The sequence below is a fragment of the Microcaecilia unicolor genome, chromosome 9 (assembly GCF_901765095.1).
Source record: "Microcaecilia unicolor chromosome 9, aMicUni1.1, whole genome shotgun sequence".
NCBI classification, from domain to species: Eukaryota; Metazoa; Chordata; class Amphibia; order Gymnophiona; family Siphonopidae; genus Microcaecilia; species Microcaecilia unicolor.
The window spans coordinates 145,297,171-145,322,222 of record NC_044039.1 but is presented as its reverse complement, the minus strand read 5'-3'; the positions used below and the strand labels follow the sequence as shown (position 1 = coordinate 145,322,222).

General features: G+C 45.4%; 2 protein-coding genes and 1 long non-coding RNA gene across 6 annotated transcripts in view; 2 read left to right on the top strand and 1 right to left on the bottom strand.

Annotated features, from left to right (window-relative positions):
* Positions 1 to 7,440, bottom strand: part of NDUFAF1 (NADH:ubiquinone oxidoreductase complex assembly factor 1) — a 52,447-nt gene extending 45,007 nt beyond the window's left edge. For 2 of the 4 annotated variants that reach the window (XM_030214090.1, XM_030214092.1), the window contains exon 1: positions 6,370 to 6,622. The gene's annotated coding sequence lies outside the window, so the exon portion shown is untranslated. Of the gene's footprint in view, positions 1 to 6,369; positions 6,623 to 7,370 lie in introns of those variants that run through there. The other 2 variants (XM_030214088.1, XM_030214091.1) reach the window with 2 other exon arrangements.
* Positions 7,441 to 7,539: 99 nt separating this feature from the next.
* Positions 7,540 to 25,052, top strand: part of RTF1 (RTF1 homolog, Paf1/RNA polymerase II complex component) — a 212,769-nt gene continuing 195,256 nt past the window's right edge. The window contains exon 1 of the mRNA XM_030214087.1: positions 7,540 to 7,722. Within this exon, the coding sequence (XP_030069947.1) occupies positions 7,645 to 7,722 (78 nt within the window). The 5' untranslated portion in view covers positions 7,540 to 7,644. The remainder of the gene's footprint in view (positions 7,723 to 25,052) is intronic.
* LOC115477306 lies at positions 14,649 to 23,426 on the top strand. The gene is made up of 3 exons (XR_003943310.1): positions 14,649 to 14,727; positions 19,661 to 19,670; positions 23,417 to 23,426. It is a non-coding gene; the product is annotated as an uncharacterized LOC115477306 (long non-coding RNA).

Genomic DNA, 25,052 nt, shown 5'->3' with positions numbered 1-25,052 from the left:
CTTCCTGGAACTCAACATGGTGGAAATGACATCCCCCCAAAAAACCTTTCCTCAACAAGTGCACCCGCTCAAGAGCCACACCGTAAGTGAGAAATGACTTACGTCAGGCATAATGACCGGACCTTGAAGAAGAGGACCCTCCAGAACCAATCAAGGAGACTCGTCTAACACCACTCACCGGAGATCGCCATATCAAGGCTGATGGGGCCAATCCAGGGCGATGAGAACCACGTGGCTGTGATGAGTCTCTATGCGTTGGATGACCCAACTGATGAGAGGCCACGGTGGAAAGATGTACAAGACACCCCAAATTGGCCACGGCTGAACCAAGACATTGAGGCCCTCCGACATCAGCTCTTTCCTGTGACTGAAGAACCCAGAGGCTTTGGCATTCCTGAAGGTGATCATCAAATCCACGTGAGGCTTCCCCCAGCGGAGCACCACAGATTGGAAGGCCACGTCCAAGAGGAACCACTCCCTTGGGTCCAACACATTGCTGCTCAGATAATTCGCCTCTAAATTGGAGACCCCCGCAACATGTGCCACCAAAAAGCACAGCAGATGGCACACTGCCCAGGCCATCAACTCTGCCATTTCCAGATCCAGCAAATGACTCCTCGTGCCGCCCTGACAACTGACATATGCCACCGCCATCGCATTGTCCAAGAGGACCCGCATGGCCCTGTGGAGAAGTAGAGGCAGAAAAGCTACCAGGGTCAACCGAATGACTCTGGTCTCCAACTGATTGATAAACCACTGGGCTTCTGTGGTTGACCACAGCTCCTACACCACCTGACCCAGACAGTGAGCTCCACAACCAGAGAGACTGGTGTCCGTGATGACTATTGTCCACTCTGGGAGATCCAGATTCATCCTGGCCAACAACTGAGCCTTGTCCAGCCACCAGTGCAGGGAGTCCAGCACCCCCTGACTCAACAGCATGCGGGCCAGGAGGTCGTCTCTTAGAAAAGACCAGTGGGACAACAGCGCTAGTTGAAGAGGGTGCATGTGCGCACGCGCCCACAGCACTACTGCGATTGTGGCTGCCATGGAGCTCAAGACCTGTAGGATAGTCCATGCCATTGAATGCCAAAGCAGAGTCTTAGCCCAGAATTAGCCAACTGTCCAAGTACGGGTGCATGAGCACCCCCTCCCGGCAAAAGTGAGCTGCCATTGCAATTGTAACCTTGGAGAAGGTGCGTGGTGCCATCACTAGACTGAATGGTAGGGCTATGAACTGATAGTGAAGACTTTGGACTGCAAACCCCTGTGATGACCCGGATAGATCGGAATAAGGAGAGGCCTCTGACAGGTCCAGGGCCATCAGAAACTCTCCCTTGCAGGTGGCCACAAGTACCAACCACAGCGTCTCCATGTGGAATGGAAAAACCTTGAGCAACTTGTTGACTCCCTTGAGGTCCAGGATTGGCCAGAAGGTCTTTTCCTTCTTGAGCACCACAAAATAGAAGGAATACCTGCAAAACCTCTCTCGGCCAGCGGCACCAAGACTATCACCTCCAACTCCTACAGCCGGGCCAACGTCTGATGAATGGCAGGCGCTTTCTGCATCACCTTGCAAGGCAAACTGATGAACAAGTCTGGCAGGGGATAATGGGACTCCAGACGGTAGCCAAACTGCAGAATGTCCAGGATCTGTGCGTCCAGGCCTGGTAGAAATGGTACAACTGCCCATCAATAGGTGGATCTGGAGCCTGGACTTGGACCCCCAAACCGTCATTGCACGGAGTAGGGAGCCCCGGAAGCTCCTTGGCCTCCCTTGCGAGCTTAGCGCTGAAAGGACTGGGACCGGCTCCATAAACTACCACACTGAGAACTGGCAATATGGCCTTACCAAGAGCAACAGAGGTCCCAGAGACATCCTCTGAGCACCCTCCAGAAGGCAGACTGGACCTGAGACTCCGGCAGTCTAGGAGTCTTGGACTCCCCAAATCCTTCACCAATTTGCCCAAGTCCTCCCCAAAGAGAAACTGCCCCTGAAAGAGTAACTGACTTAAGTGCACCTTAGACACCATGTTCACCGACCACTGCCATAGCCACAATGAACAGCGTTCAGCCACCAACAAAGCCAAGGACTTAGCCAAAGCCCTGCCCAAGTCATACAGGGTCTCTACCAGGAAGGCTGTCCCCGTTTCCAAATTGAGATCCTTGGATGCGCCCTTTGGCGTATCGGGCAACTGCTCCAACCAGTGGAAACAGGCATGGGCCACATAACTGCCACAAATGGCTGCCTTCAAGTCTAGAGCAGAACTTCACAGGACCGCTTCAAGAGAGCCTCTATTTGGTGATTTTGCAGATCCTTCAGGACAGCACCACCCTCTACGCGAACTGCCATCTTCTTAGTCACCACCGTAACCAAGGCATCCACCACAGGCAAGCGAAAACACTCCTGTTCTTCTCACGGAATCTGATAAAGGTGAGTCATGGCTCTCGCTGTTGTTAAGGGAGCCTCCAGCTGCTAACACTGAGCCATCAAAAGAGGAAGGTCCAGGCGATGAAAAATCTGAACCACAGTCGGGTACCTCCCTGAGAGGAGCCTCTGCGTCCTCCAGAGATTCCAGAAGCCACTTCTGGTCCTTCTCCAAACCCTCCTCATCCTGAGAGAGGAGGTCAGAGTCCTCTTGACCATCCAGCTCCTCACCCAAATGTGGGTGCTCGGACCTGGAAGGTCCCTGCGACACCAAGCTGCAGAACCGGAGGGCCACCGAACCAGTGACCAGACTCTGGACGTCAAGGGCCCCAGAAGATCCAAGAGCCCCCCCCCCCCCAGTGCTTGGGGTCACAACCGCAAGATTATCAAACTCAGGCCTGATCTGCTTCAGGCAGAATGCCTGGTGCAGCAGGAGTATGAATTCCAGGGAAAAAGGGAGCACAAGGGAGGAAGGAGCCATGGCAACATCCTGCTAGTGCAACTGCGAAGAAGCGTGAGACAGATTGTGTGCCTGCAGTGTCGACTCAAGCACCACTGATTTTCCCCGCCAACAAAATGATGCCGGCTGACGCTGATTGCCCCACACCTGCATGACCACCCAACTCCTCCTGATGCAATGACTCATTGCCCTTAGGCCCTCCCGCAACAGCCAATTTGGCCGCGGCAAACAAGCCCGCTGTATTGTCCTGTGACGCCTCCTGACAGACACAGCACAAGCCGCTAAGGAGGGAAATCATGCATCGCAATGCACAAGCCACACAGCACTTCATCTTCCTGGAGGGAGCTGCCATAAGTGCACATTGTCACAAACGGTCAAGAATTGTCCCACGTCCTTCACACCCGGCAGACTCGGGACTGCAGAAAGAGCTCCAGTAAGTGCCACTAAACAGCAAACACTTGGCTTGCTTGTTTTTATTTTTTTCCAAATGAGTAAGAATGGTTGTTCTCAGTCTGTCCGGGAAGCTTTAAGGAACCCCTCTCAGGAAGGGGAGAGGGGGCCAAGGCTACCACAACTCATAGGCTGGGGGGAGAGGGACCCGCAGCATGGAGTGTGCACCTCCGGGGCCCACCACAAACAGGCTCCTAGAACACCGGCACTGCTTTTTTTTTTTCATCCACCACAAGCCTATAGATTCAAATGTTCTACCCTCTGTTGTTCAACATGCCAAACACCCCAAATACAGGATGGCACAGCAGCCGCAACAGGCCACAATACCCACCTACCCTCTACTGAGGAGACAGAAATATTGAGGGGGGGGGGGGGCAGGACTACACAGGGGTTATTATACTCAAGTCTCTAGTAGTTCTCTTTCTCCCCATCTGCTGGTAGGAGGGCCTATTACTCACTTGGGACAAAAAAGTATCTGCAAAAATAGTATATGTAAACCGCTTTGACTGCACTTACAGAAAGGCTTTATCTGAAGTGTGGAATCAAGATAAACAAACACTCATTGGGAATGGTCTGGAGCAGACGCTAAGGAAAGTCTCTTTGTCAGATGGGCACAGGCCGAGGCTGGGCTATATCCCAGTAGGCTGGCGGGTTTAAGCCAATGCCATCTTTACGCTGATGACTCCCAGATCTACCTCTCCACACCAGAAATCTCAGCAGGAATCCAGGCCAAAGTATCAGCCTGCCTGTCTGACAATGCCTGGATGTCTCAGCGCCACCTGAAACTAAACATGACCAAGACTGAGCTTCTCATCTTTCCCCCTAAACCAACTTCTCCTCCTCCCCCATTCTCTATTTCTGTGGATAACACTCTCATCCTTCCTGTCTCATCAGCTCGTAACCTTGGGGTCATCTTCGACTCCTCCCTCTCCTTCTCTGCACATATTCAGCAGACTGCTAAAACCTGTCGTTTCTTTCTCTATAATATCAGCAAAATTCGCCCTTTCCTTTCTGAGCACACTACCAGAACCCTCATCCACACTCTTGTCACCTCTCGCTTAGACTATTGCAACTTGCTTCTCACAGGTCTCCCACTTAGCTATCTCTCTCCTCTTCAATCTGTTCAAAATTCTGCTGCACGACTAATATTCCGCCAGTTTCATTAGGCTATTAGCCCTCTCCTCAAGTCACTTCACTGGCTTCCTATCCGTTTCCGCATACAGTTCAAATTCCTCTTATTGACCTATAAGTGCATTTACTCTGCAGCTCCTCAGTACTTCCCACACTCATCTCTCCCTACATTCCTCCCCGGGAACTCTGTTCATTGGGTAAATCTCTCTTATCTGTACACTTCTCCTCCACTGCTAACTCCAGACTCCGTTCCTTTTATCTTGCTGCACCATATGCCTGGAATAGACTTCCTGAGCCGGTACGTCAAGCTCCATCTCTGGCCGTCTTCAAATCTAAGCTAAAAGCCCACCTTTTTGATGCTGCTTTTAACTCCTAACCCTTATTCACTTGTTCAGAACCCTTATTTTATCATCCTCACTTTAATATTCCCTTATCTCTTGTTTGTTCTGTCTGTCCTAATTAGATTGTAAACTCTGTCGAACAGGAACTGTCTCTTCATGTTCCAGTGTACAGCACTGCGTACGTCTAGTAGCGCTTTAGAAATGATAAGTAGTAGTAGTAGTACTTTATCACAGTCCCAGAAAGAATTACTCTCACTCTAGGAGTTGCTTTTGTAAACTCTTGGGGCCTTATTTACTAAGGCGCGTTAGCATTTTTACTGTGCCTACAATTATCACGTGCGCTGTTTAGGTGCCTATAGGGATAATGTAGATGCATACACAGTTAATGCACGTTAAAAATGCTAATGCACCTATAACGCGGTTTAGTAAACAGGTCTCTTGAACTTTTACTAACAGAACTTTAAACAGGAATGTTCAGCAACAAGTCAGCTTAACAGTCGTAAATAGGGGAAATCAGGGCGCTAATCAGATGGAAAATACCTCAGATTCAGACTCTCTCAGTGTCCACTCGGCTCTCAACCCTCCAAGCCAATCCCACCTGGCAGGGCAATCCTAGGCTGCAGCTTGTCCACCCCCTTGCCAGACAAGGGCTTTTCCCCAGCTGCCAGACTGTATCCAGGACCAGATTTCCCCATCTGTCCTTCTGCAGAGGTGCAGTTCCTTTCACCCACCTCGGGCCTGAACAGGTTTCTCCCTGTTCCACTCACAGGGGGTATTGTCCCTCTCCTTCCCCCAGTGCCTTCTTGTTTCAACCTCTGTCTTTTTTTTTTAGCAGAGATCACCCTGTCACAGCAGACCCTGCTTATTATGTCGGGCAGGATAGCCCCTCACTCCGGTCCTCTCGATAAGGCAGATGCTTTTATCCCATCCAAAACCCACCCCTCCATGCTTAAGAACACTGTCAATCATATTTTCATTCACTATAGTAAACTTGGGTTCAGAATAATTTATCTTTTTATATATATATATATATATATATATATATATATATGCACTTTAAAAAAATGCTAAAGTGTTTTAAATTGTTTTAAATGTGCTCAGACCATACCGTTTACACCCATTATATCCCCAAGAGGAATATGTGGTGGTGTCACAATGGAACCATCATTGCACATATGATGTTCCACCTCCTAATATTTGTGTATGTACATACAGCTGCGCCCAAGTAGATCTTACTCACCGATGTATGCGTATATCTATAATACATATGTATAAGTCATGGACTATTCACATTAAATGTTGTTAGACTTGAGCTCAAACCTCCGCCCATAAATTATGGTACATTCCATATTACCTTCTGATACATGGATAATAAAACATACAGTTCAACATTTGTTTATGATACTGTATTGTAAAATTGGATTCTTACAACAAATTACTTTTTTATGCATTACTCTTTGTTATGTATCTAATACTGTTTATTGTAAGCCACATTGAACTCAAACTTGCTTGGGATAATGTGGGATATGTCATAAATACATACATACATACATACATACCTGGTACGACAATCTGGGGCTGCAGCTTCTCCACCCCCTTGCCAGACAAGTGTCCTGCTGGGCTTTTCCCCAGTTGCCAGACTGTAGCTGGACTGGATCTCTCTGTCCGTCCTTCTGTTGCGGTTTCTCTCATCCTACTCTGGTCTGAACAGGTCTCTCCCTGTTCCACTGGGGAGGGGGGAGGGGTATTCTCTCTCTCCATTCTTGTTTCAACCTCTGTCTTTTTGTGCAGCCCCTGCTTGTTATGGCAGGCAAGATACCCTCTCACTCCACTAACATAGTAACATAGTAGATGACGGCAGAAAAAGACCTGCATGGTCCATCCAGTCTGCCCAAGACAAACTCATATGTGTATACCTTACCTTGAATTTGTACCTGTCCTTTTCAGGGCACAGACCATATAAGTCTGCCCAGCAGTATTTCCCGCCTCCCATCACCGGCTCTGGTACAGACCGTATACCCTCCCCTATCCTTGCTTCCCAACCACCACCCCCTCTTCCCCCCACCTGCTCCGCCACCGACCCAATTTCAGCTAAGCTTCTGAGGGGGGGTTGGGCAACCAACGGCTATGCTCTCAATAAAGCAGATACTTTTATCCAGTACAAAATCAGCCACCATCCTTAAAAACACTCTCAATCATATTTTCATAACATCCACAACTATATCAGTCTTCCAACTTCCCCCACCTTAGGAAGCTCTGCTAGCTTCTATCACCACAGTAAGGGGGTTACATATGGCATCAACCTGCATAACCCGTCCCAGTCAGAAAGTGGACAAAAGTCAGTGAGCAGAATATCATATCATCACAAAACACCAAATATGACCATCAGGAGTGACTCTCAAATTTCTGAACAGAATATAAAAATTGCCATATAAAAACGTAATGCACCAAATAGACACGGAGTTACTGAAGAGTCTTTAGAACTACAAGTAATGAAGACAATTGTAAAAGATGTAATCCCTAAATATTGGAGCCAAACTAGACATTAAAAATGACTTACCCATACACGGAACACAACGTGCCAAAGTACTGCGCATGCGTCCGCCAAACGCGGCGCTCGTATTTTCCTGTTTGTAGGATAGTTTGTCGTCTCTATGGTTCTGTTTACTTTTCTTGACGTCAGCTGGCACAGGGCGGAGCCTCAGGCGGGGAACTGAGAGTGCGCCTGCGCACTTGTCTTTGTGTGGCCCGAGCTGGGAGATTGGGAGGCCGGGCGGGCAGCTCGCGCTGCTGAGGGTCCGGGCTTAGCTTGGAGCGAGAGGTGGCCGAGCAACATGGTGAAAAAGCGGAAAGGCCGTGTCGTTATTGACTCGGACACGGAAGACAGTGGTAGCGACGAAAATCTCGACCAGGTGAGAGGAGGGAGGGAGCCAGCCTGTGGGACCTGGTAGGCCTCCTTGAAGTAAGGGCCTTAGGCTGTGAACTGTACCCGCGCCCCGGTGCCCTGCCGTGGCCTCGTTCCGCCTCGCGTGTATGGGAACATTAGAAGCAGGCGGCAGCAGGACTCCTCCTTGGCGCTCCTGTCCTGCTACCTACCCTGTGCCGGCGCTGGGTGGTGGAGTGGCGTTGCACGCTCAAGCTTGCGAAGGGCCTCCCTAGGTATCTGCGAGCTTGAACGGCAGCGGCTGCCCTGGGAGACGGAGGGAGCTGCTTGGTTATAGGTTAAGTGGGTAGGGTAGCAGGTTTTTTTTGAGGAAGGCGGGAAAGAAGAAACAGTGGTTCCTGGATGTGCGTGAGAAGCTCCGGTCATCCTCTGCTCCGGAGGCAATAACTAGCTTAGAGGAGCCGTGGTTAGATAGGTGCGGTACTCTTAGGCTATATCTAGCAAGTTTGATGACTTGATATTAAATCGTTCTGGTGTGTTGTTTTTCTGTTGTAATTGTGTAGTGTGAATAGTGCTTCCCAAACTTTAAAAAGGAAAGAAATGCATAGTTACCTCGCTAAGGTCTTTATTGAAAAACCAAACTGCACAACTGAAATACCCATTAATCGTGTCAGCTATTATTGCACGGAAATAAACAAGTACAGGTCTGTAACAGAAACTGAAACATTGTACTGATGCGTAAAGTAGACCACTTTAACATTTTTTTGTACGAGTAATAAACCCCCACTGAGCATGGACAACACCCCCCAACACAATAAACCCTTCAGTCTCCTCCCCTCCCCCACCGTACATATACTTAAACATCCCTTAACCCCAAATTATCCCCTCCACAAATAGTACTCCAATAATTTTTCTGTCTGTTTATCTACTGGGTCTAAGCATGATGAACTACTGGTGGTTGAGTAAAATCTTAGTCCTGCCTTGAATGTCATTGTTATAACCCTGAACTTGAAAGGAAGATTCACTTAAGTTAAAATGTGTCTGGCTTCCACCTATTGCTTTTATTTCATGCTTGAGATACTCTGCGCATCATGAGAATGCAGGCTGGCATTCGACTATGGTATGAAGACACATTGAAAATTGTGGTAAAAAGTTGTGTAGCTGTAGGATACTTCAGCTTAGTTAAAAGGGCCCCTAATAAGTTTTGCACTTTTCATGTTTATAGCATGCTGTAAATGCAGGGTGCCTGCTTTCTATCTGTACTGCATTTACGCACAGGAGTTTACCTCACTGCAAGGCACTGTAAGTGCAATTCCTCCCACATAAGTATCTGCCACCGCAGGTAAAGCAGTGTGGTCCCAGCAAAAATAAATAATTTTCAGGGCTATCATGGCAGCCTTTCAACCACACCACACACTCTGATACCCCAAAGTGCATGGAATATATTCCCCACCATCACCACCAAACACTCTAAAGAGCGGGACATTATTAACAGTGCCACTGCAGACCTTGATTTGAGAGTAGTTGCATTACCTGACTGTCTGTAATGCGGCTGTCCTTACTGCTTCCTCTTGAGGTGGTGATGAATGCAGCTGTATTATCAGTAGTTGTGACAACTAGCGTGTGGTACTGACCTGTGTGTTAGCTGTCACAGCCAGCCATACTACTTCCTGCCTATGTCACGCTTACTACTGTGTTAGGCAGCTAACATTAGATTTTTAATACAAAGGTGTCCTTTTTAGCGCAGTGGTCAGTAGTGCAGGCCCATGCTATGTCTGAGGTGTTGAAAACCCTGCATTAGTGGCGTAATGCAGCTTCATTGTTTCTTGTAATCATCATATGCACTGTTCATTCCCCCCACCCCCATGTGGTATGTCAAGACTATCTTGTGATGTAATATTTGTGTTTAACTCACAATTAGGTTCAAAGTGGAATACAAACCACAGAAAATATTCCGTGAACAGTAATATAACAATGAAAATGTTAGATTTTTTTGAACAAATGTCTTAACATTTTTCTAAAACATATAACAAGAATGCACAATTTTCACATCTCTGGGTAAAGTTTCAAAACTGTGCTGATCGATAAAAAATAGAGGAATGCCGTATCAATCTTTTATAATGGAAACCTTGGAAAGTGGGATAATAAATTAACCCCCCCCCTTTTTTTTTTTTTTGCAAAGCTGTGCTAGCGGCTGCCGCATGGCCATTCTGTCACTGCCCATTCACTTTGAATAGGGGGTAAGAGAGAACAATCTGCATGAGAGGTTTGATTACCATTGAAGAAGAAGATAGGTTAACTAGATATTCTGGAGAAGAGCCATCAAAGATTTTGAAAATCAGACATGTCAATTTGAAAAGTACATAGACTTGAATAGGTAATCAATGCAATTGATTAAGAGATGGAGTAGCTATAACGCATTTTTTCAAATTGAAGATTAATTTATTGTATTGTGGAGAGTCTGCTATTTCTGTTGGAGTTTGACTAATTGTGGAAAAAAGGCTATTAAAGTAATCTAAACGATAAAATAAGGGCTTGGGCCAGCAGAGAGAAATGTCCTTCTGAAAAAAGAGGATGTATATGATGAAGTTTTAATAAAAAATAATCTTTTTTAAAAGTTGACATTACTTGTGGTTCTAGGGAAAGTGTAGTGTCTAAAACAACAAACAAAATCTTTGACATTCATTCCACCTAGAAGTCAGAGCCAGTTTGCTGTTTGGTTCTAAAGAAGAGATTGCTATAAGCTAGTGACCCTGATTATTAGTTAGTGGAGAAAAAAGGTTCTGTTAGTATAGATTTGATTTCCAGGTTTTTACAGATATAGAATTAAAGATGATCCAAAATTCAAAATGGCAAAGTTTACCTGTACATTAATATTTAAGTTAGAGGCAGACCGAAACTGCAGTTGAAACTCCTTGTTTTGGTTGAAACTGAAAACTCAAGTTTGGTTGTGTGAATGTCAACCTGTGAGAGCTGCTGTTCTGCTAAACCCATAGTATCCAAGCCAGAATATAATCATTTAAATAATGAAATACCTATTTTACCTGCAAGCAAATTAGCCTCCGCATACATAGACCACAGTTAATAAAAATTAAATCTAAAAGCCTTGTACTTTTTACAGTGGCTGACTTTGTGCCACACTTGGAGTGACAGTTGAAGTCATAACGCCATAGGCTAATTCCTAAGGAGTTTAACATCTCAAATTTACAGACTTAAATTCCATCTAAAGTTTTGTATCAAAAGCATTTGTTTGGAGCACCCTATTCACCCTATAAACTATTGTGCAAGATAAGTGCATCACTTGCAATTGCAGTACAAAAAAAAATACAGATATCTCTTCCCTTCGCCCTCCCCTGGCTAACTTACAATCCCTGGTGGTCTAGTGGTGTAGTCAAGGCAGGAGCAATGCCTCAGTTGCAGCAGCCATTTTGAGAGCAGATCCATAATGGGCAGGAGTAACTGGAGACTGCTCCTGCCCCTATTACACCACCAGGAGTTGCAAGATAGGCGTGGGGGGGGGGGGCAACTTCTTTTCAGGGGAGGGAGGGAGACATAAGACAAAACATAAATTTTCGGCTTCCACCAAAAACACATCGTCATTTTTGTCTGAATCCAAAAACATGGCTGAAAAATTAAAATAACCTTTCAACCAAATCTGAAACTAAGTAGAAAAGAGATTTGGGGCCAGTTTTAGTGCTGTAACCATAATCAAAATTCGGTCGGCTTCTAAGTAGGGATTCTGGGCTACTAAGTCAAGATCAAATTAAAACAATGTAAGATTGTGCATGTGACATAAATACTTTTTGTCCTATGCGGGTCTTAAGGTCAGATGGTCCTATCAGCTTGATGTACCATCTTTATTGAAGATACGTTTAGTTGAGATGAGAGAATCTGTGTCCTCTGTGATAGGACCTCTAGGATGGAACAAACCTCTGATGGTATTAAGGCAGGATGAAGATAGTGTCAGTTTTATGTAATTTATTTGTTACATTTGTATCCCACATTTTCCCACCTATTTGCAGGCACAATGTGGCTTACATAGTACCGGAGAGGCATTCGTCGACTCCAGTATGAAATACAAAGTGATGTTGTGGTAAAATAAGGTTCATATGGAACAGACACATGAGGGAATCATATAGTGGAAGAGTTATGTCATGTCCATTATGTGCTTTGGTTTCGTTGCAGAGTTCAGACATTTAAGTTGGATCTGTAGGGCATGCTTTTTTAAACAGGTTAGTTTTTAGAGATTTCCGGAAGTTTGTGTTCATACGTTGTTTTCATGGGTTTTGGTAGTGCGTACCACAGTTGTGTGCTTATGTAGGAAAAACTGGGTGCATATGTTGATTTATATTTAAGTCCTTTGCAGCTTGGGTAGTGGTGATTTAGATACGTTAGTGTTGATCCGGATGTGTTTCTGGTTGGTAGGTCTATGAGGTTTGTCATGTATCCCGGGGGCTTCACAGAAGATAATTTTATGAACCAGGGTACAGATTTTGAAAGAAGTAAGTTCTTTAATTGGGAGCCAGTGCAGTTTTTCACAGAGGGGTTTTGCGCTTTCAAATCGCGTTTTCCAAATATAAGCCTGGCTGCCGTGTTTTGAGCGTTCTGAAGTTTCTTTAAGGTTTGTTCTTTGCATCCCACATAAATTCAATTGCAGTAGTCTACGTGGCTTAGTACCATTGATTCTATCAAGTTGCATAATGTTTCCCTCGGGAAGAATGGTTTCACGTGTTTGAGTTTCCACATTGAGTGGAACATTTTCTTTGTTGTGGATTTCACTTGGCTCTCTAGTGTGAGGTTACGGTCCATTGTAACACCGAGGATTTTCAGGTTGTCTGAGATAGGGAGGTTGTAATCTGGGGTGTTGATAATTATGGGGATGTCCGCACTGTATTGGGATGAGAGGATGAGACAGTGTGTTTTCTCTGTATTGAGTTTTAGCTGAAATGCATTTGCCCCTGAGTCCATGATGCTCAAGCTGAGCTTGATTTAGTTGGTGATTTCTGTCAGTTGATGTTTGTAAGGAATGTATATTGTGACATCGTCTGTGTAGATGAAAGGGTTAAGGCCTTGGTTGGATAAGGACTTGGCTAGTGGGTCATCATTAGTTTGAAGAGGATCAGTGATAGTGGTGATCCTTGAGGTACTCCAACAGTCTGCTTTCCATGGTGATGATATGTTTGAATTTGATTTCACTTGATATGTTCTAGTGGTTAGGAAACCCTTGATCCAGCTATGTATATTTCCACCAATCCTGAAGTAGTCTAGTAGTCTTAGTAATATATTATGGTTTACCATGTCAAATGCACTGGACATGTCGAATTGGAGGAGAAGTATGTTTTTACCTGTTGCTATTTCCTGTTTGAATTTGGCTGGGAGAGTAATTAGTACTGTTTAAGTGCTGTGGCGGGGGCGAAATCCTGATTGTGATTCATGTAATATTGAGAATTTGTTTATATAATCAGTAAGTTGTTTGGTTACCATGCTTTTCATCAGTTTGACTACCAGTGGGATAGATGCTACTGGGCGGTAGTTAGTTATTTTGTTTGGGTTTTTTTCTTGGTGTCTTTTGGTATTGGGGTGAGTAGGGTGTTGCCATTTTGCTTAGGGAAGAGGCCTTGCTGAAGCATGTAGTTTTAGGTGGGATGTGAGGTCTGCTATGAAGCAGTCAGGGACGGATTTTATTAGGTAACTGGGACAGGTATCCAGTTTACAGTGAGTGTTGGAGAACCTAATAATCGCCTGGGTAACTGTTTTGACGGTGAGGAGAGCGAAGTTTGACCAGGTTCGGTCAGCTGGATATTCTCCAAGGGTTGGGTCCAGACCATTGAGGAAGTTTTCGATATCGGTATTGTCCTGATGTAGCGTGTTGCGTAGGTTTGCGATTTTTTTCATTGAAGTATTTAGCAAGTTTGTCTGCAGATGGGATGTCTGTATTGGTTGTAGTGACCAAGGTGGTGTCTAGTAGTTTGTTCACGAGTTGGTATAGTTTCTTCATGTCTTTGTAATCTGTACCTATTTTAGTTTTATAGTATGACCTTTTGATCTGTCTTATTGCGTATTTGTATTTTCTTTGTGTTTGCTTCCATGCGTTGTGCGTGTTCATCTTTTGTTTTTTTTCCCATGCTCGTTTGAGTTACCTGGATTGTGTTTTTAGCTTTTTCAGTTCATTGTCGAACCATGGTATCGAGTTATGCCTATGTGAGGTTCTTGTTCGTAAGGGTGCTATTTCGTCTAGTATGCTTCTGCATCTTTTATCCCATTCTGTGTGGTAGTATGTGGAGTCCGTTTGTGCTGTCCATTCGTTATTGTATGTCTGTTGCCAGAATGTTTTTGAGTCTACTTGACCTCTTGTGCTATAGGTTGTGTGTTCTTGTATATGGTATGAACACTTGTTCTGCCATTGTAGGGATAAGTTTAGTTTGTAGTGATCAGTCCATGGTGTTTCTGTCCATTTAATATCTGTTATTAGGTTCTGGTCTGGTCAATTAAAAACTGTTTTTTGTGCAGGCATAAGTTAGGGAGCTGTACTGGGAGAAGAGGATGTGTTTGGTTGGAATCTGTGTTTTTGTTGAGTTTCATATTTGTTTCGTTTTTATGTATGCTGTAGCTTGCCTAGTTATTTGGTGGGCTAGAAAAGTTCATTAGATATGCAGTGTACACTATTCTTTTTTTTTTTTTTTTTTTTTTTTTTGGGGGGGGGGGGGGGGATGCTGAGCAGCCCATTGCTATTTGTCACTGGGCATGCTTGCTGAAAACAAGGAAACCAAACTGCTGCTGATAGCCTATCTGCATTCTGCCTGTTACCAGAAAATGTTGGGGAGGCTTTTGTATCTCACAAGGAGGTTATGAACAGGAGACAGAACAAGACTATCTGGCCCATTATATTGGTTGAAGCCTGCAGGCGGAGATTGCCGCCACACTGGTTCACCCAAAACGGTAGTAAATGCTATTGAAAACGGTAATGAAAGATTATTAGAAGTAATGCACTGCCTTTGTGTGGTCCATCAGTAAAAAGTCAAAAGCTGTTCCAGTTGGGTAGGCAATGCCTTAAAATGTGGAGGATACAAAATTTTTTTATTTTTTACTTATTTGACAGCTTTTTAATTTATTTGAAAGCTTCCCATATGTAGATATAAATATCATGAAATAAAAACTGAATATCACTAAGAGCTGCAAAAATTATTGTATCTAGTGGAAACAGCATTAATAAAGGCTGTATTTTTGTGTAATTTTTTCTATACTGTTCTATACAATACAGTAATACATGGCCAAATTTCAGTGAGGATATCCTGTTCACTGATGGGTTTATCTTAATTACTGTTGTATTCTGCCTTGGGAAGCCTGGTATTATAAAGATTGGAATTAAAGTTAAACTGTCTTTTCATTGGAGCACATGGAATCACATCTTTACCTCATCTTTTTTGTACAAATGGATTATTCTGTTTTGAGCATGGACAAGTGGTTTTAATAAGTCAAAATAATAAAAATAAATATTTTCTTTCATGCAGACCTCTCATTTGTTTAAACATAACTAAATGGGCTTTCAGCCTAATGGTTTTCTTATATTTTGTCCTTGTGGTGACTTACATTGTACCAAAACTGAAAATACAGTGAAACAGAATAGTGGAATTCAGTAACATCCAAAACTTAATAAACATAATTGTATTCGTATTTGGGTAATAACTGAGAAAATGCTGTTGAAAAATGACTTGAATAAGAAATATATATCACAGAACTGGAAAATGTTGGCACATTTATGACTCTGGACTTCTGCATGAAGGTGGCTGTGCTCTCATTATTGAATATCTCTCTTTTAAATAGATAGTAATAATAAGTGCATTTTTATAGTATGCCATTGCAATCCACAATCCATCTTTCTCTTTTGATGTAGGCACAGGAAAAAAGATTTTAAATGTTCTCAGGTTTTAGCCTAATTCATGTTTAATTGATATAAATGTCATAAATCAAATCTCTGAATATTAAGCACCTGATTCTTATAACATGATGATGTCTGATCTAGTGGCCCTTTACCAGGTGAAAAAAAAATCCCTGCACAAATATAACACATGCTAGATAGAGTGTCCCAATAACCAGCTCCTCCAAATTACTCATTGATTATGGTTTATAACAAATTACTTCAGTGTACATCCTTATGCTGCATAAGCTGGCATGTTTGAAAATATGAGATTTTCAGCACTGCATATTCAGCACTGTATTTTCGGCGCTGCGTATGCCTTGTAGCGCTATAGAAATGCTAAATAGTAGTAGTAGTAGTAGTAGTAAAATATGAGATTGTGCTACCAACAATAAAGAACGACAATGTGGATGCAGCAGCTCATAGTTTTGTTTCTTTGTTTTGAGTGTACACAGAGCAATGGGTGCGCAGGGTAGGAGGAAACTCAGACTAACCTAGGTGGCTTCAATTTTTTGACACCAAGCCGTCTTCTATTCTCAATCAAACTTCCTTGGTATCTCATAAGTGCCTCAGGAGGAGCTTATCTTTCTAAGTCAACAGGGTGAAGACTGGTAGACGATACAGTGGTCATCCTCTGAGATCAACAGGGCTCTTGGAGGTGATATCCTTTGGTTGAAGGGCATGGCCGAAGGGGTGCACCATGCCCCTTTGAGCTCTAGTGGAGCATTCTTAGAACCTGGTGAGATTTTCCTATATCTGGAAAATAAAACCAAGGCTGCTGTGGCTGCAAAGAGACTTAAGAAGGAGCCAGTGGATAAGATGTGGTTCTCCAGTCTAATTTACTAACTGCTGACTCCTTGTTTTCTTGGGGGAAAGGTGTTACTGAGTGCCCCCAAACGTACTCCCCCCCCCCTTGCTGGGTTCTTTTAGGGTAGCTCAGATGCCAAAACATTTATCTGTTTTGTTTTTCCTTTAGGGCAACAATCGGCTCTTGGGTTAATGCAGGATTCAGTTGCCAACTTTTTTTTTTTGTCTATTGCCATTAGATATACCTTTGGTGTTGCCTGATGTGGACTCAACAATTATTTCCTAGTAATTAAGTATCCTTGAAGGATATTTAGGTTGTCTGAGGATGGAATATGTTTCAAGGGCTGTTTACTTCTTTATCTACATTTACCAAAGAGACTTTCAAATTTAAGAATGTGAGCAACGGTTTTTCTAGTTCTTGATAAAAATATTGCAGTTGGAATCTGAGACTCCAGTTGTGTAGGCCACTGGTACAAGAGAATCTTTATTTATTTGTTACATTTGTATCTCACATTTTCCCACCTATTTGTAGGCTCAATGTGGCTTACATAGTACCGGAGAGGTGTAAACAAATACAAAGTGATATTGTGGTAAGATAAAGTTCATGTGGTACAGCCACATTAGGGAATCGTACAACAGAAGAGTTTTGTGTTATGTCCATTACGTACTTTAGTTTTGTTATGTTGCAGAGATCAGATTAATTAGATTGTAAGCTCTGTCGAGCAGGCACTGTCTCTTCATGTTCAGTTGTACAGCGCTGCGTACGTCTAGTAGCGTTATAGAAATGATTAGTAGTAGTAGTAGTAGATCAGGTATTTCCTTGTCATCAAGCAGATGAAGCCATTACGTATGGGTTGTGTCCATCAACCAGCAGGGGGAGATAGCACTCAACTTTTCACAGTGCCTCATGGCCAGCCAGCTCCACTGCTTCTTCAGTATTCTCTATCTCCCCAAGCAGGGTGGCTGCAGCTTCTTCGGTGATATCAGGAAAAGAGGAGAAGGAGGCCTGGGTTGGTTGGTTGAGGGAATGTGTTGTAGGGTGAGGAGGAGGAGAAGATGGTTTGGTGGTGAATTCGAGGTTGATTTTCTGCACCTTGTCGCGAAAGTAGTCCGCCAGTGATTGAGGAGAGAGTGGGGGGGGGGGGAGCGGAGGGCACTTTGAGGAGGGAGTTAAGGGTGGCGAAGAGACGACGGGGGTTATAGCCGAGGGAGTTAGTCAATTGGGTGTAATAGTCCTGTTTGGCAAGGAATAGGGAGGACTGGAAGGAGGATAACATGAATTTATAATGAAAGAAATTGGTATGGGTGCGAGATTTCCTCCAGAGGCGTTCAGCCGATCGGGCGCAGGAGCGAAGGTATCGGGTGCAAGGGGTCAGCCAGGGCTGGGGATTAGTATGCCTTATGGGATGGGAGATGGACGATGCAATGGCGTCGAAAGCAGAGGAGAGGGTGGCATTGTAAGTGGAGACAGCCTTGTCGACAGTCTCGGAGGACGTGATGGAAGGGAGGAGATCAGAGATACTAGAGGATAAGGTGGGTCGACCGCCTGGAGGTTCCTAGAAGTAGTGGTTAGTATTGGGCGGGACTGAGGGGGAGGGTGATGAAGTGTGAAGGTGATCAGGTGATGGTCAGAGAGAGGAAGAGCTGAGGCGCAGAAATTGGAGGGTGAGCAGGTAGAAGAGAGGACGAGGTCAAGACAGTGGCCAGATTGATGAGTAGGGGTGGTGGAGCTCAGTTGGAGGTTGAAGTAGTCAACGTGGGTAAGTACCGTGGATTGCACCAAGTTCTGGAATGTTTTCAGGGGTAGATGTGGTTGTCTAGTGTCACTCCAAGGATTTTCAGGTTGTCAGAAATGGGGATTGTAGTGCCGGAGGTGGTAAGATTAGATGGGGGGGGGGGGGGGGGGGGGGGGGGGAGGGTGCAGAGTGCTAAGAGAGGATTAGGCATTGTGTTTTTTTCTTTGTCCAATTTCATCCTAAAGGTGTTGGCCCAGGAGGTTAAGATGTTCATTCCCATGGATATTTTGTCAGAGATTTCTGTTAGGTTTGATTTAAAGGGGATGAATATGGTAACGTCATCAGCGTAGATGAAAGGGTTGAGATCATGTCTGAATAGGGCCTTGGCTAGTGGGATCATCATTAGATTGAAGAGTATCGGTGATAGGGGGGATCCTTGAGGTACACCACAGATTGGAGACCAAGGTGGTGAGGTAACCATGGGTGATTTAACTTGGTAGGATCTTGATGTGATGAATCCTTTTATCCAGTTAATATTTCTGCCGATTCCAAGTTTGTCCAGTAGTTTGGTTAGTATGTTATGGTCTACCATGTCGAATGCACTGGATAAATCGAATTGTAGAAGGAGGATGTTGTTTCCAAATGCAATTTCTTGTTTGAATTTGGATATTAGGGTGAGTAGGACAATTTCTGTACTGTGGGCTGGGCGGAATCCCGATTGAGACTCGTGTAGAATGGAGAATTTTTGTATATATTCATTGATTTGAGAGGTCACCCTGTTTTCCATCAGTTTAATTAGTAGAGGAATGGAGGCGATAGGGCGGTAGTTGGTGACATCGTGTGCTGGTTTCTTAGGATTTTTCGGTATTGGTGTTAATAGTATGTTGCCGTGATCAGAGGGGAATAAACCTTGTTGTAGCAGAAAGTTTAGATGGGAGGTAAGATCTATGATAAAGCGTTCTGGGGCCTCTTTCATTAAGTAGTTGGGACATGGGTGAAGATGACAGTGAGATTTGGAAAGTTTGTTGATTGCCACAGAGACTTCTGTCGTGGTGAGGGGGGTGAAGTTAGTCCATGAACGGTCGGCTGGAATTTCGTTTCCTTGAGGGTCTAGTTCGTCTAGAAAGGAATCAATGCTTGTACAGTCTTGTGGAATTGTGTTGCAAAGCTTAGTAATTTTGTCGTTGAAATAATTTGAGGAAGATGATGTGACTGGGTTGGTGTTGAGAAGATTTTTTATTAGCTGGTATTATTTTTTTATGTTTATGCCACTGGTTATAATTTGTATGTAGTAGGATCTCTTGGCTCGTTTGATGGCATTCTTGTAATTCCTATGTGATTGTTTCCATTTGTTGTAGGTGGGTGTATCTCTAGATTTGTTCCATGCTTTTTCTAGTTTCCTGTTTTGTGATTTTAGGGTTTTTAGTAGGTCGTTGAACCATGGTGCTGGGTTGCGTCTGTGTAGATTTTGTTTGTGCGTAATGGGGCTATTTCATCTAGTACAGTTTTGCATCTGTTGTCCCATTCAGTGAGGCTTTGAACTAGGAATCTGTCCTTTTTGCTTTTATTTGTATACATTTGTCGTCTCCAGAAATTTTGTTAGGCAAAACCTCTATCCATTAATTTACTGTATCTAATTATGTTCCTTCAAAGGTTGGCACTTCAGATAAATTACATGAGGATGTGTTAGCAGGAGCGTGGCATATGCCAGATGCATCCTGTGCAATATGCCCCCAGCTGACATGGTGCGCTCCTGCCACGCTCACTTTAGTGATATTGGCACATAGCTTACAACGTCCTCGTGTGTTTATATGGATTTTGCTCACACCTTTTTCAGTAGTACCTGAAGGCGAGTACACTGGATATTTCCTTGGAGGTCTCACAATCTAATTTTGTACCTGAGGCAATGGAGGGTTAAGGGGGGTCTTTTACTAAAGCTTAGCTCAAGTTATCTGCAACAGGGCCCATAGGAATAAAAAGATACTCATTTTATATTTTCATGCCATGTGCTATTATGAGCTGGAGTCTCACCACTTTGTTGGCGTGGCTGTGGTCAAAGGGGTACGATGGGACGCATTTGGTGGGTTTGTATTAAAATTAAGGCCTATTGGAAAGCAATACAATACAGATTTATCTTTGTGATACCTTTTACCCATACATTGTACTACCCCTATGATACTTTGTACCCATACGATGTTAGATCTGTGATACCTTGTACCCATACATTGTAAGCCGCACTGAACCTACTATTGAGCGGGAAAGAGCAGGGTATAAATGCTATAAATAATAAATATAGGAATGCTATGTTTTCTAGATAAGCCCTACTTAAGTCTATATTTTTACATAAGTATTGCCATACTGGGAAAGACCAAAGGTCCATTGAACCCAGCATCCTGTTTCCAACAGTGGCCAATCCAGGTCACAAATACCTGGCAAGATCCCAAAATGTACAAAACATTTTATACTGCTTATCCCAGAAATAGTGGATTTTCCCCAAGTCCATTTAATAACGCTCTATGGACTTTTGCTTTACAAATACCCATTAGTCTATGAGTTCCTCAATACACTAATCAAACTGTCTTTTGTGCCATGTTTTATTACAATTATCTTTTATTTCATAGAGCTTATATTGGAGGAAACTTGAATTGTACAGAGTGCATCTTTGGTATCAATTTATATAGCGTGTGTACTCCTCTTATCATTTTTTCTTTTAACTAGCCGTTAAGCCCGTAATAATGGGCTAGTTTTTTGTTTTCCTATGGCCTCCCCTGTCCACCAACCCTGCTCTCTCCCCTGCCTTCCCCCCAGCGTCTGTTTCCCTCAGTTCCGCCCCCTCCTTCCCTCCCTGCTCCCTCCTCCTCCGATTTCCACGCCCATCTCCAAGCCCTCCTCCCTATTGGGCTGTACTGCTGGTGGAGGCGGGGCTTGGACTTCTACACTCTCAGCGTTCCGACTCTTCTGTGCATTTGCAGGTGAGTCAGTCACTTGCCGTTTATATGTTTGATATAATGGATTTCATATGACTTTTGTATATGTTTAATATTTGTTTTTTAGAGTCATATTTGTGACACCTCAGGCAGATGCCTTGGTGCGTCGAAACAAGGACTGTGTCTGGTCTCTTGAATAACCAATAAATCATTTTCTCTACACCATCTCAACCTTTACTCTTCTTGTGCTATAAAGAAGAAAAATTACTTGGTGTTTTTGGCCAGTGATGAGTTGCAGTTTTGCAGGATACTGTATCTTTTTGTGAAGATTGTGAAAGAATCATAGACTTCTTGAGGCCTTTTTCTTCAATTTTTTTAAAAATATATTCTGTTTCCTTGTCATCAAGCAGATGCAGCCATTACAGATGGGTTGTGTCCAACCAGCAGAGGGAGATAGAGAGCACACTTTTTTCAGTGCCTCATACCAGCTTGCTCCATTGCCACTCTTCAGTATTCTCTATCTCCCCTAGCAGAGTGGCTGCAGCTTCTTTAAGCTCCATCTAAAATCTGCCTGGAGGTTGCTCCTGTGCTTTTGCCAGTTGTTAGCAGGGGTGTTGGAGGCTATAGCAGCTTCACTTTAAAGGCACATAGGTTCGCCCTTTCTCTGCCTTACCCATACCTCCGTGGATGTGGACACATTGCTTAGCTTTCCCTATCCTTCCCCACCAACAGTGGATGCAGGCACATAGGTTCGCCCTTTCCCTGCCTTTCCCACTCACCTGAGCCTCCGGAGTTCTATTTACCTCTGCTTTCCTCACAGCGTTTAAAAAAAAAAAAAAAAAAAAAAGCGCTTAGACGCTGGAACAGAGGTTTTTCCTTGCCTTTTTCTGTGGGACCGGAGCTGAGATACTCGGTCCAGTGAGGTAAGAGTGTTTTCTGAGTCCTCCGGGGTGGGCCCACGATCGGGGCGATTTTGGTACGAACCGCCATTTTGAATTTTACCGCCGTTTTTGGCGATGGCTGCGGAGACAGTAAAGCGCTGTTCCAAGTGTGGCAAGTGCAGATCAGCAGCGGGGCTCTGTAAATCGTGCTGTACAGACGTCAGAGCCGGCCCGAGCATGGTGAGTGACGATTCTTCGCGCTCTGAGCTGGCAGCGGGCGCCATTTTGAATTTACCACATGGCGCGACCTCTGCTGAGACGGAGAGTCCTGAGCCCGGGGGGAGGCCTCAGAGTGAGGCTGATATGGGAGCTACTAGCCCCAGCAGAGTTCCGGGTGCCCAGGGTGAGTTTTTCTCCCCTGATTTTGTCTTATTAATGCATAAAGCATTCATGCTTAAAAGAGCTCTCCCACAAAGCCCGGCATGTGCCTCTTCTAATGCCCCCCCAGTGGATTCTAGCCTGGGTATGCCCTCTGAGGTGTTATTCCCTGATAATTGGCAGAATATGAAGCGCAGAAGGGCTCAGTCCCCTTCAGAGAGTACCCCCCCCCCCCCCCCCCCCCCCCCCCGTGGTCAGGCTGCGAGGATTCGGAGAACTCTGGCAGGCCTTCATGGTCTGAGGAGCCAGAGTCTGGTGCAGAAGTGACTCAGGATCTGGATGATCCCTCCGCGGTGAGGATTTTCCACCGTGATGAGCTGCCAGAGCTTATTTCTGATGCCCTGCAGGCTCTCTATTGAGGACCCTGCCAGTGGCACAGCCTCCTCTGTGAATCCTAGGATGGCTAGTACCAAAAAGCCTGCTCGAGCCTTTCCTTTGCATGACTCCATCCAAGAGCTTATTTCAGCTCAATGGGCTGACCCCGAGGGACCTTTGAAAATTTCCAGGGCTATGGGGCAATTATACCCTCTGAGTGAGGAGCATATGGCTCGCTTTGCTATGCCTAAAGTGGATGCCCTAGTCACAGCTGTGACAGAGAACTACCCTCCCTGTTGAAGGAGGTGTTGCCCTGAAGGATATTCAAGACCGTAGACTGGAATCAGCACTTAAACGGTCATTTGAAATTGCAGGTCTCACTATTCGGGCGTCTGCATGCAGTTGTTATGCTGCTAGAGCCTGCCTGGCTTGGTTGCAACAGGCAGTGGAACAGCCCGGTGATGGAGCGGAGCCCTTTTCAGATGTGGCTCCGCGGATGGAGTCAGCCTTGTCCTTTCTTGCTGACACCCTGTATGATATTGTCAGAGCTTCGGCTAAACACATGGCAGTAGCAGTGGCGGCTCGCCGTCTTCTTTGGCTACGGCATTGGGCGGCGGACATGGCCTCTAAGCAAAGGTTGGTGAAGTTGCCCTTTTAAGGCCTTCTCCTGTTTGGTGAGGAGTTGGAGAAAATTGTGAAGGGCCTTGGTGAGGCTAAACCCCAGCGCTTGCCCGAAGATAGGCCTCGGCCTTCCTCTAAGGGTGTGGCGGTCCACTCACAGACCTCGCTTCCGTGAAGCTCAAAGGTACCGCCTGGGGCATTCTGCTGGGTTCACTTCTCGTGCCCGTTTTCAGCAGAGGAACTCCTTTCGCTCGGACAAACGTTCCACAGCCACTGGCTCAAGGCCTGGAGTTCAGGGGCGACCCTTTCAATGATGGTGCGCCGGCCCTCTCCTCGAGTCCTGTCATCGGAGGACGTCTTTCCCTCTTTGCCGAGGAGTGGGCCAACATTTCCTCAGATAAGTGGGTCTTGGACCTGATCAGAGACGGTTACAGAATAGAATTCGACGCCCCTGTAAGAGACGTGTTTGTGGAGTCCCGATGCAGTTCTGCCGCCAAACGGGCGGCGGTAGAGGAGACTTTACAAGGTCTGATTCAGATAGGGGCCGTGTCCCCGGTACCTCCCGCCGAACACGGCTGCGGCCGCTACTCCATCTACTTTGTGGTGCCGCGAAAAGGAGGGTCTTTTCGCCCTATTCTGGACTTAAAAGAATTAAACCCTGAGAGTGCGGCATTTTCACATGGAAACCCTGCAGTCCGTCATTGTGGCGGTACAGCCAGGAGAGTTTCTCACGTCTCTGGACCTGAAAGAAGCTTACTTGCACATTCCAATTTGGCCCCCGCACCAGACGTTTCTGAGGTTTGCGGTGATGGGAAAGCATTTCCAGTTCCGGGTCTTGCCTTTTGGCCTCGCCACAGCTCCCCGCACCTTTTCGAAGGTTATGGTGGTAGTAGCTGCCTTTCTAAGGCAAGAGGGTATTCGGGTTCACCCGTACCTGGACGACTGGCTCATTCGAGCAAACTCTGCTGCAGAGAGTCAGCATGTAACAGCCAGAGTGGTCTCAGTATTTCAATCTCTGGGCTGGGTCGTCAATTTGGCCAAAAGTCACCTGACCCCCTCGCAGTCTCTAGAATATTTGGGGGCCAGGTTCGACACAGCCTCAGGGTATGTGTACCTACCCGAGCAAAGGCGGTGCAAGCTTCAGAATCAGGTCCGTCTGCTCCTGAGGATGCCCCACCCGCGAGCTTGGGACATTGTCCAGCTGCTTGGATCGATGACGGCCACCATGGAACTGGTGCCCTGCGCGAGAGCGCACCTGAGACCTCTACAGTATGCTCTACTCCAAAGATGGTCTCCAATATCTCAGGATTACCGATGCAAACTCTCTTGGCTCCCTGCGGCCCGACAGCATGGAGTGGTGGCTCTCAGACAGCATGCTGCGGCGAGGAATGCTGCTGGTGCTCCCCGATTGGTGCCTAGTGGTGACAGATGCCAGTCTGAAAGGCTGGGGCGCACATTGCAAGGGGAAGCATGCCCAGGGTCTATGGACACCCGAGGAGTCGGAGTGGTCCATCAACCGCCTAGAGTTGAAAGCTGTGTTTCAGGCGCTTCTGGCCTTTCAAGTGACCCTGGAAGGATTGGCTGTCAGAGTGATGTCGGACAATACGACAGCAGTGGCCTACATAAATCGACAAGGCGGCACTCAGTGCAGAGCTCTAGCCGCGCAGGCCGAACAAATTTGCCAGTGGGCCGAGCTGCATCTACAGTTTCTGTCG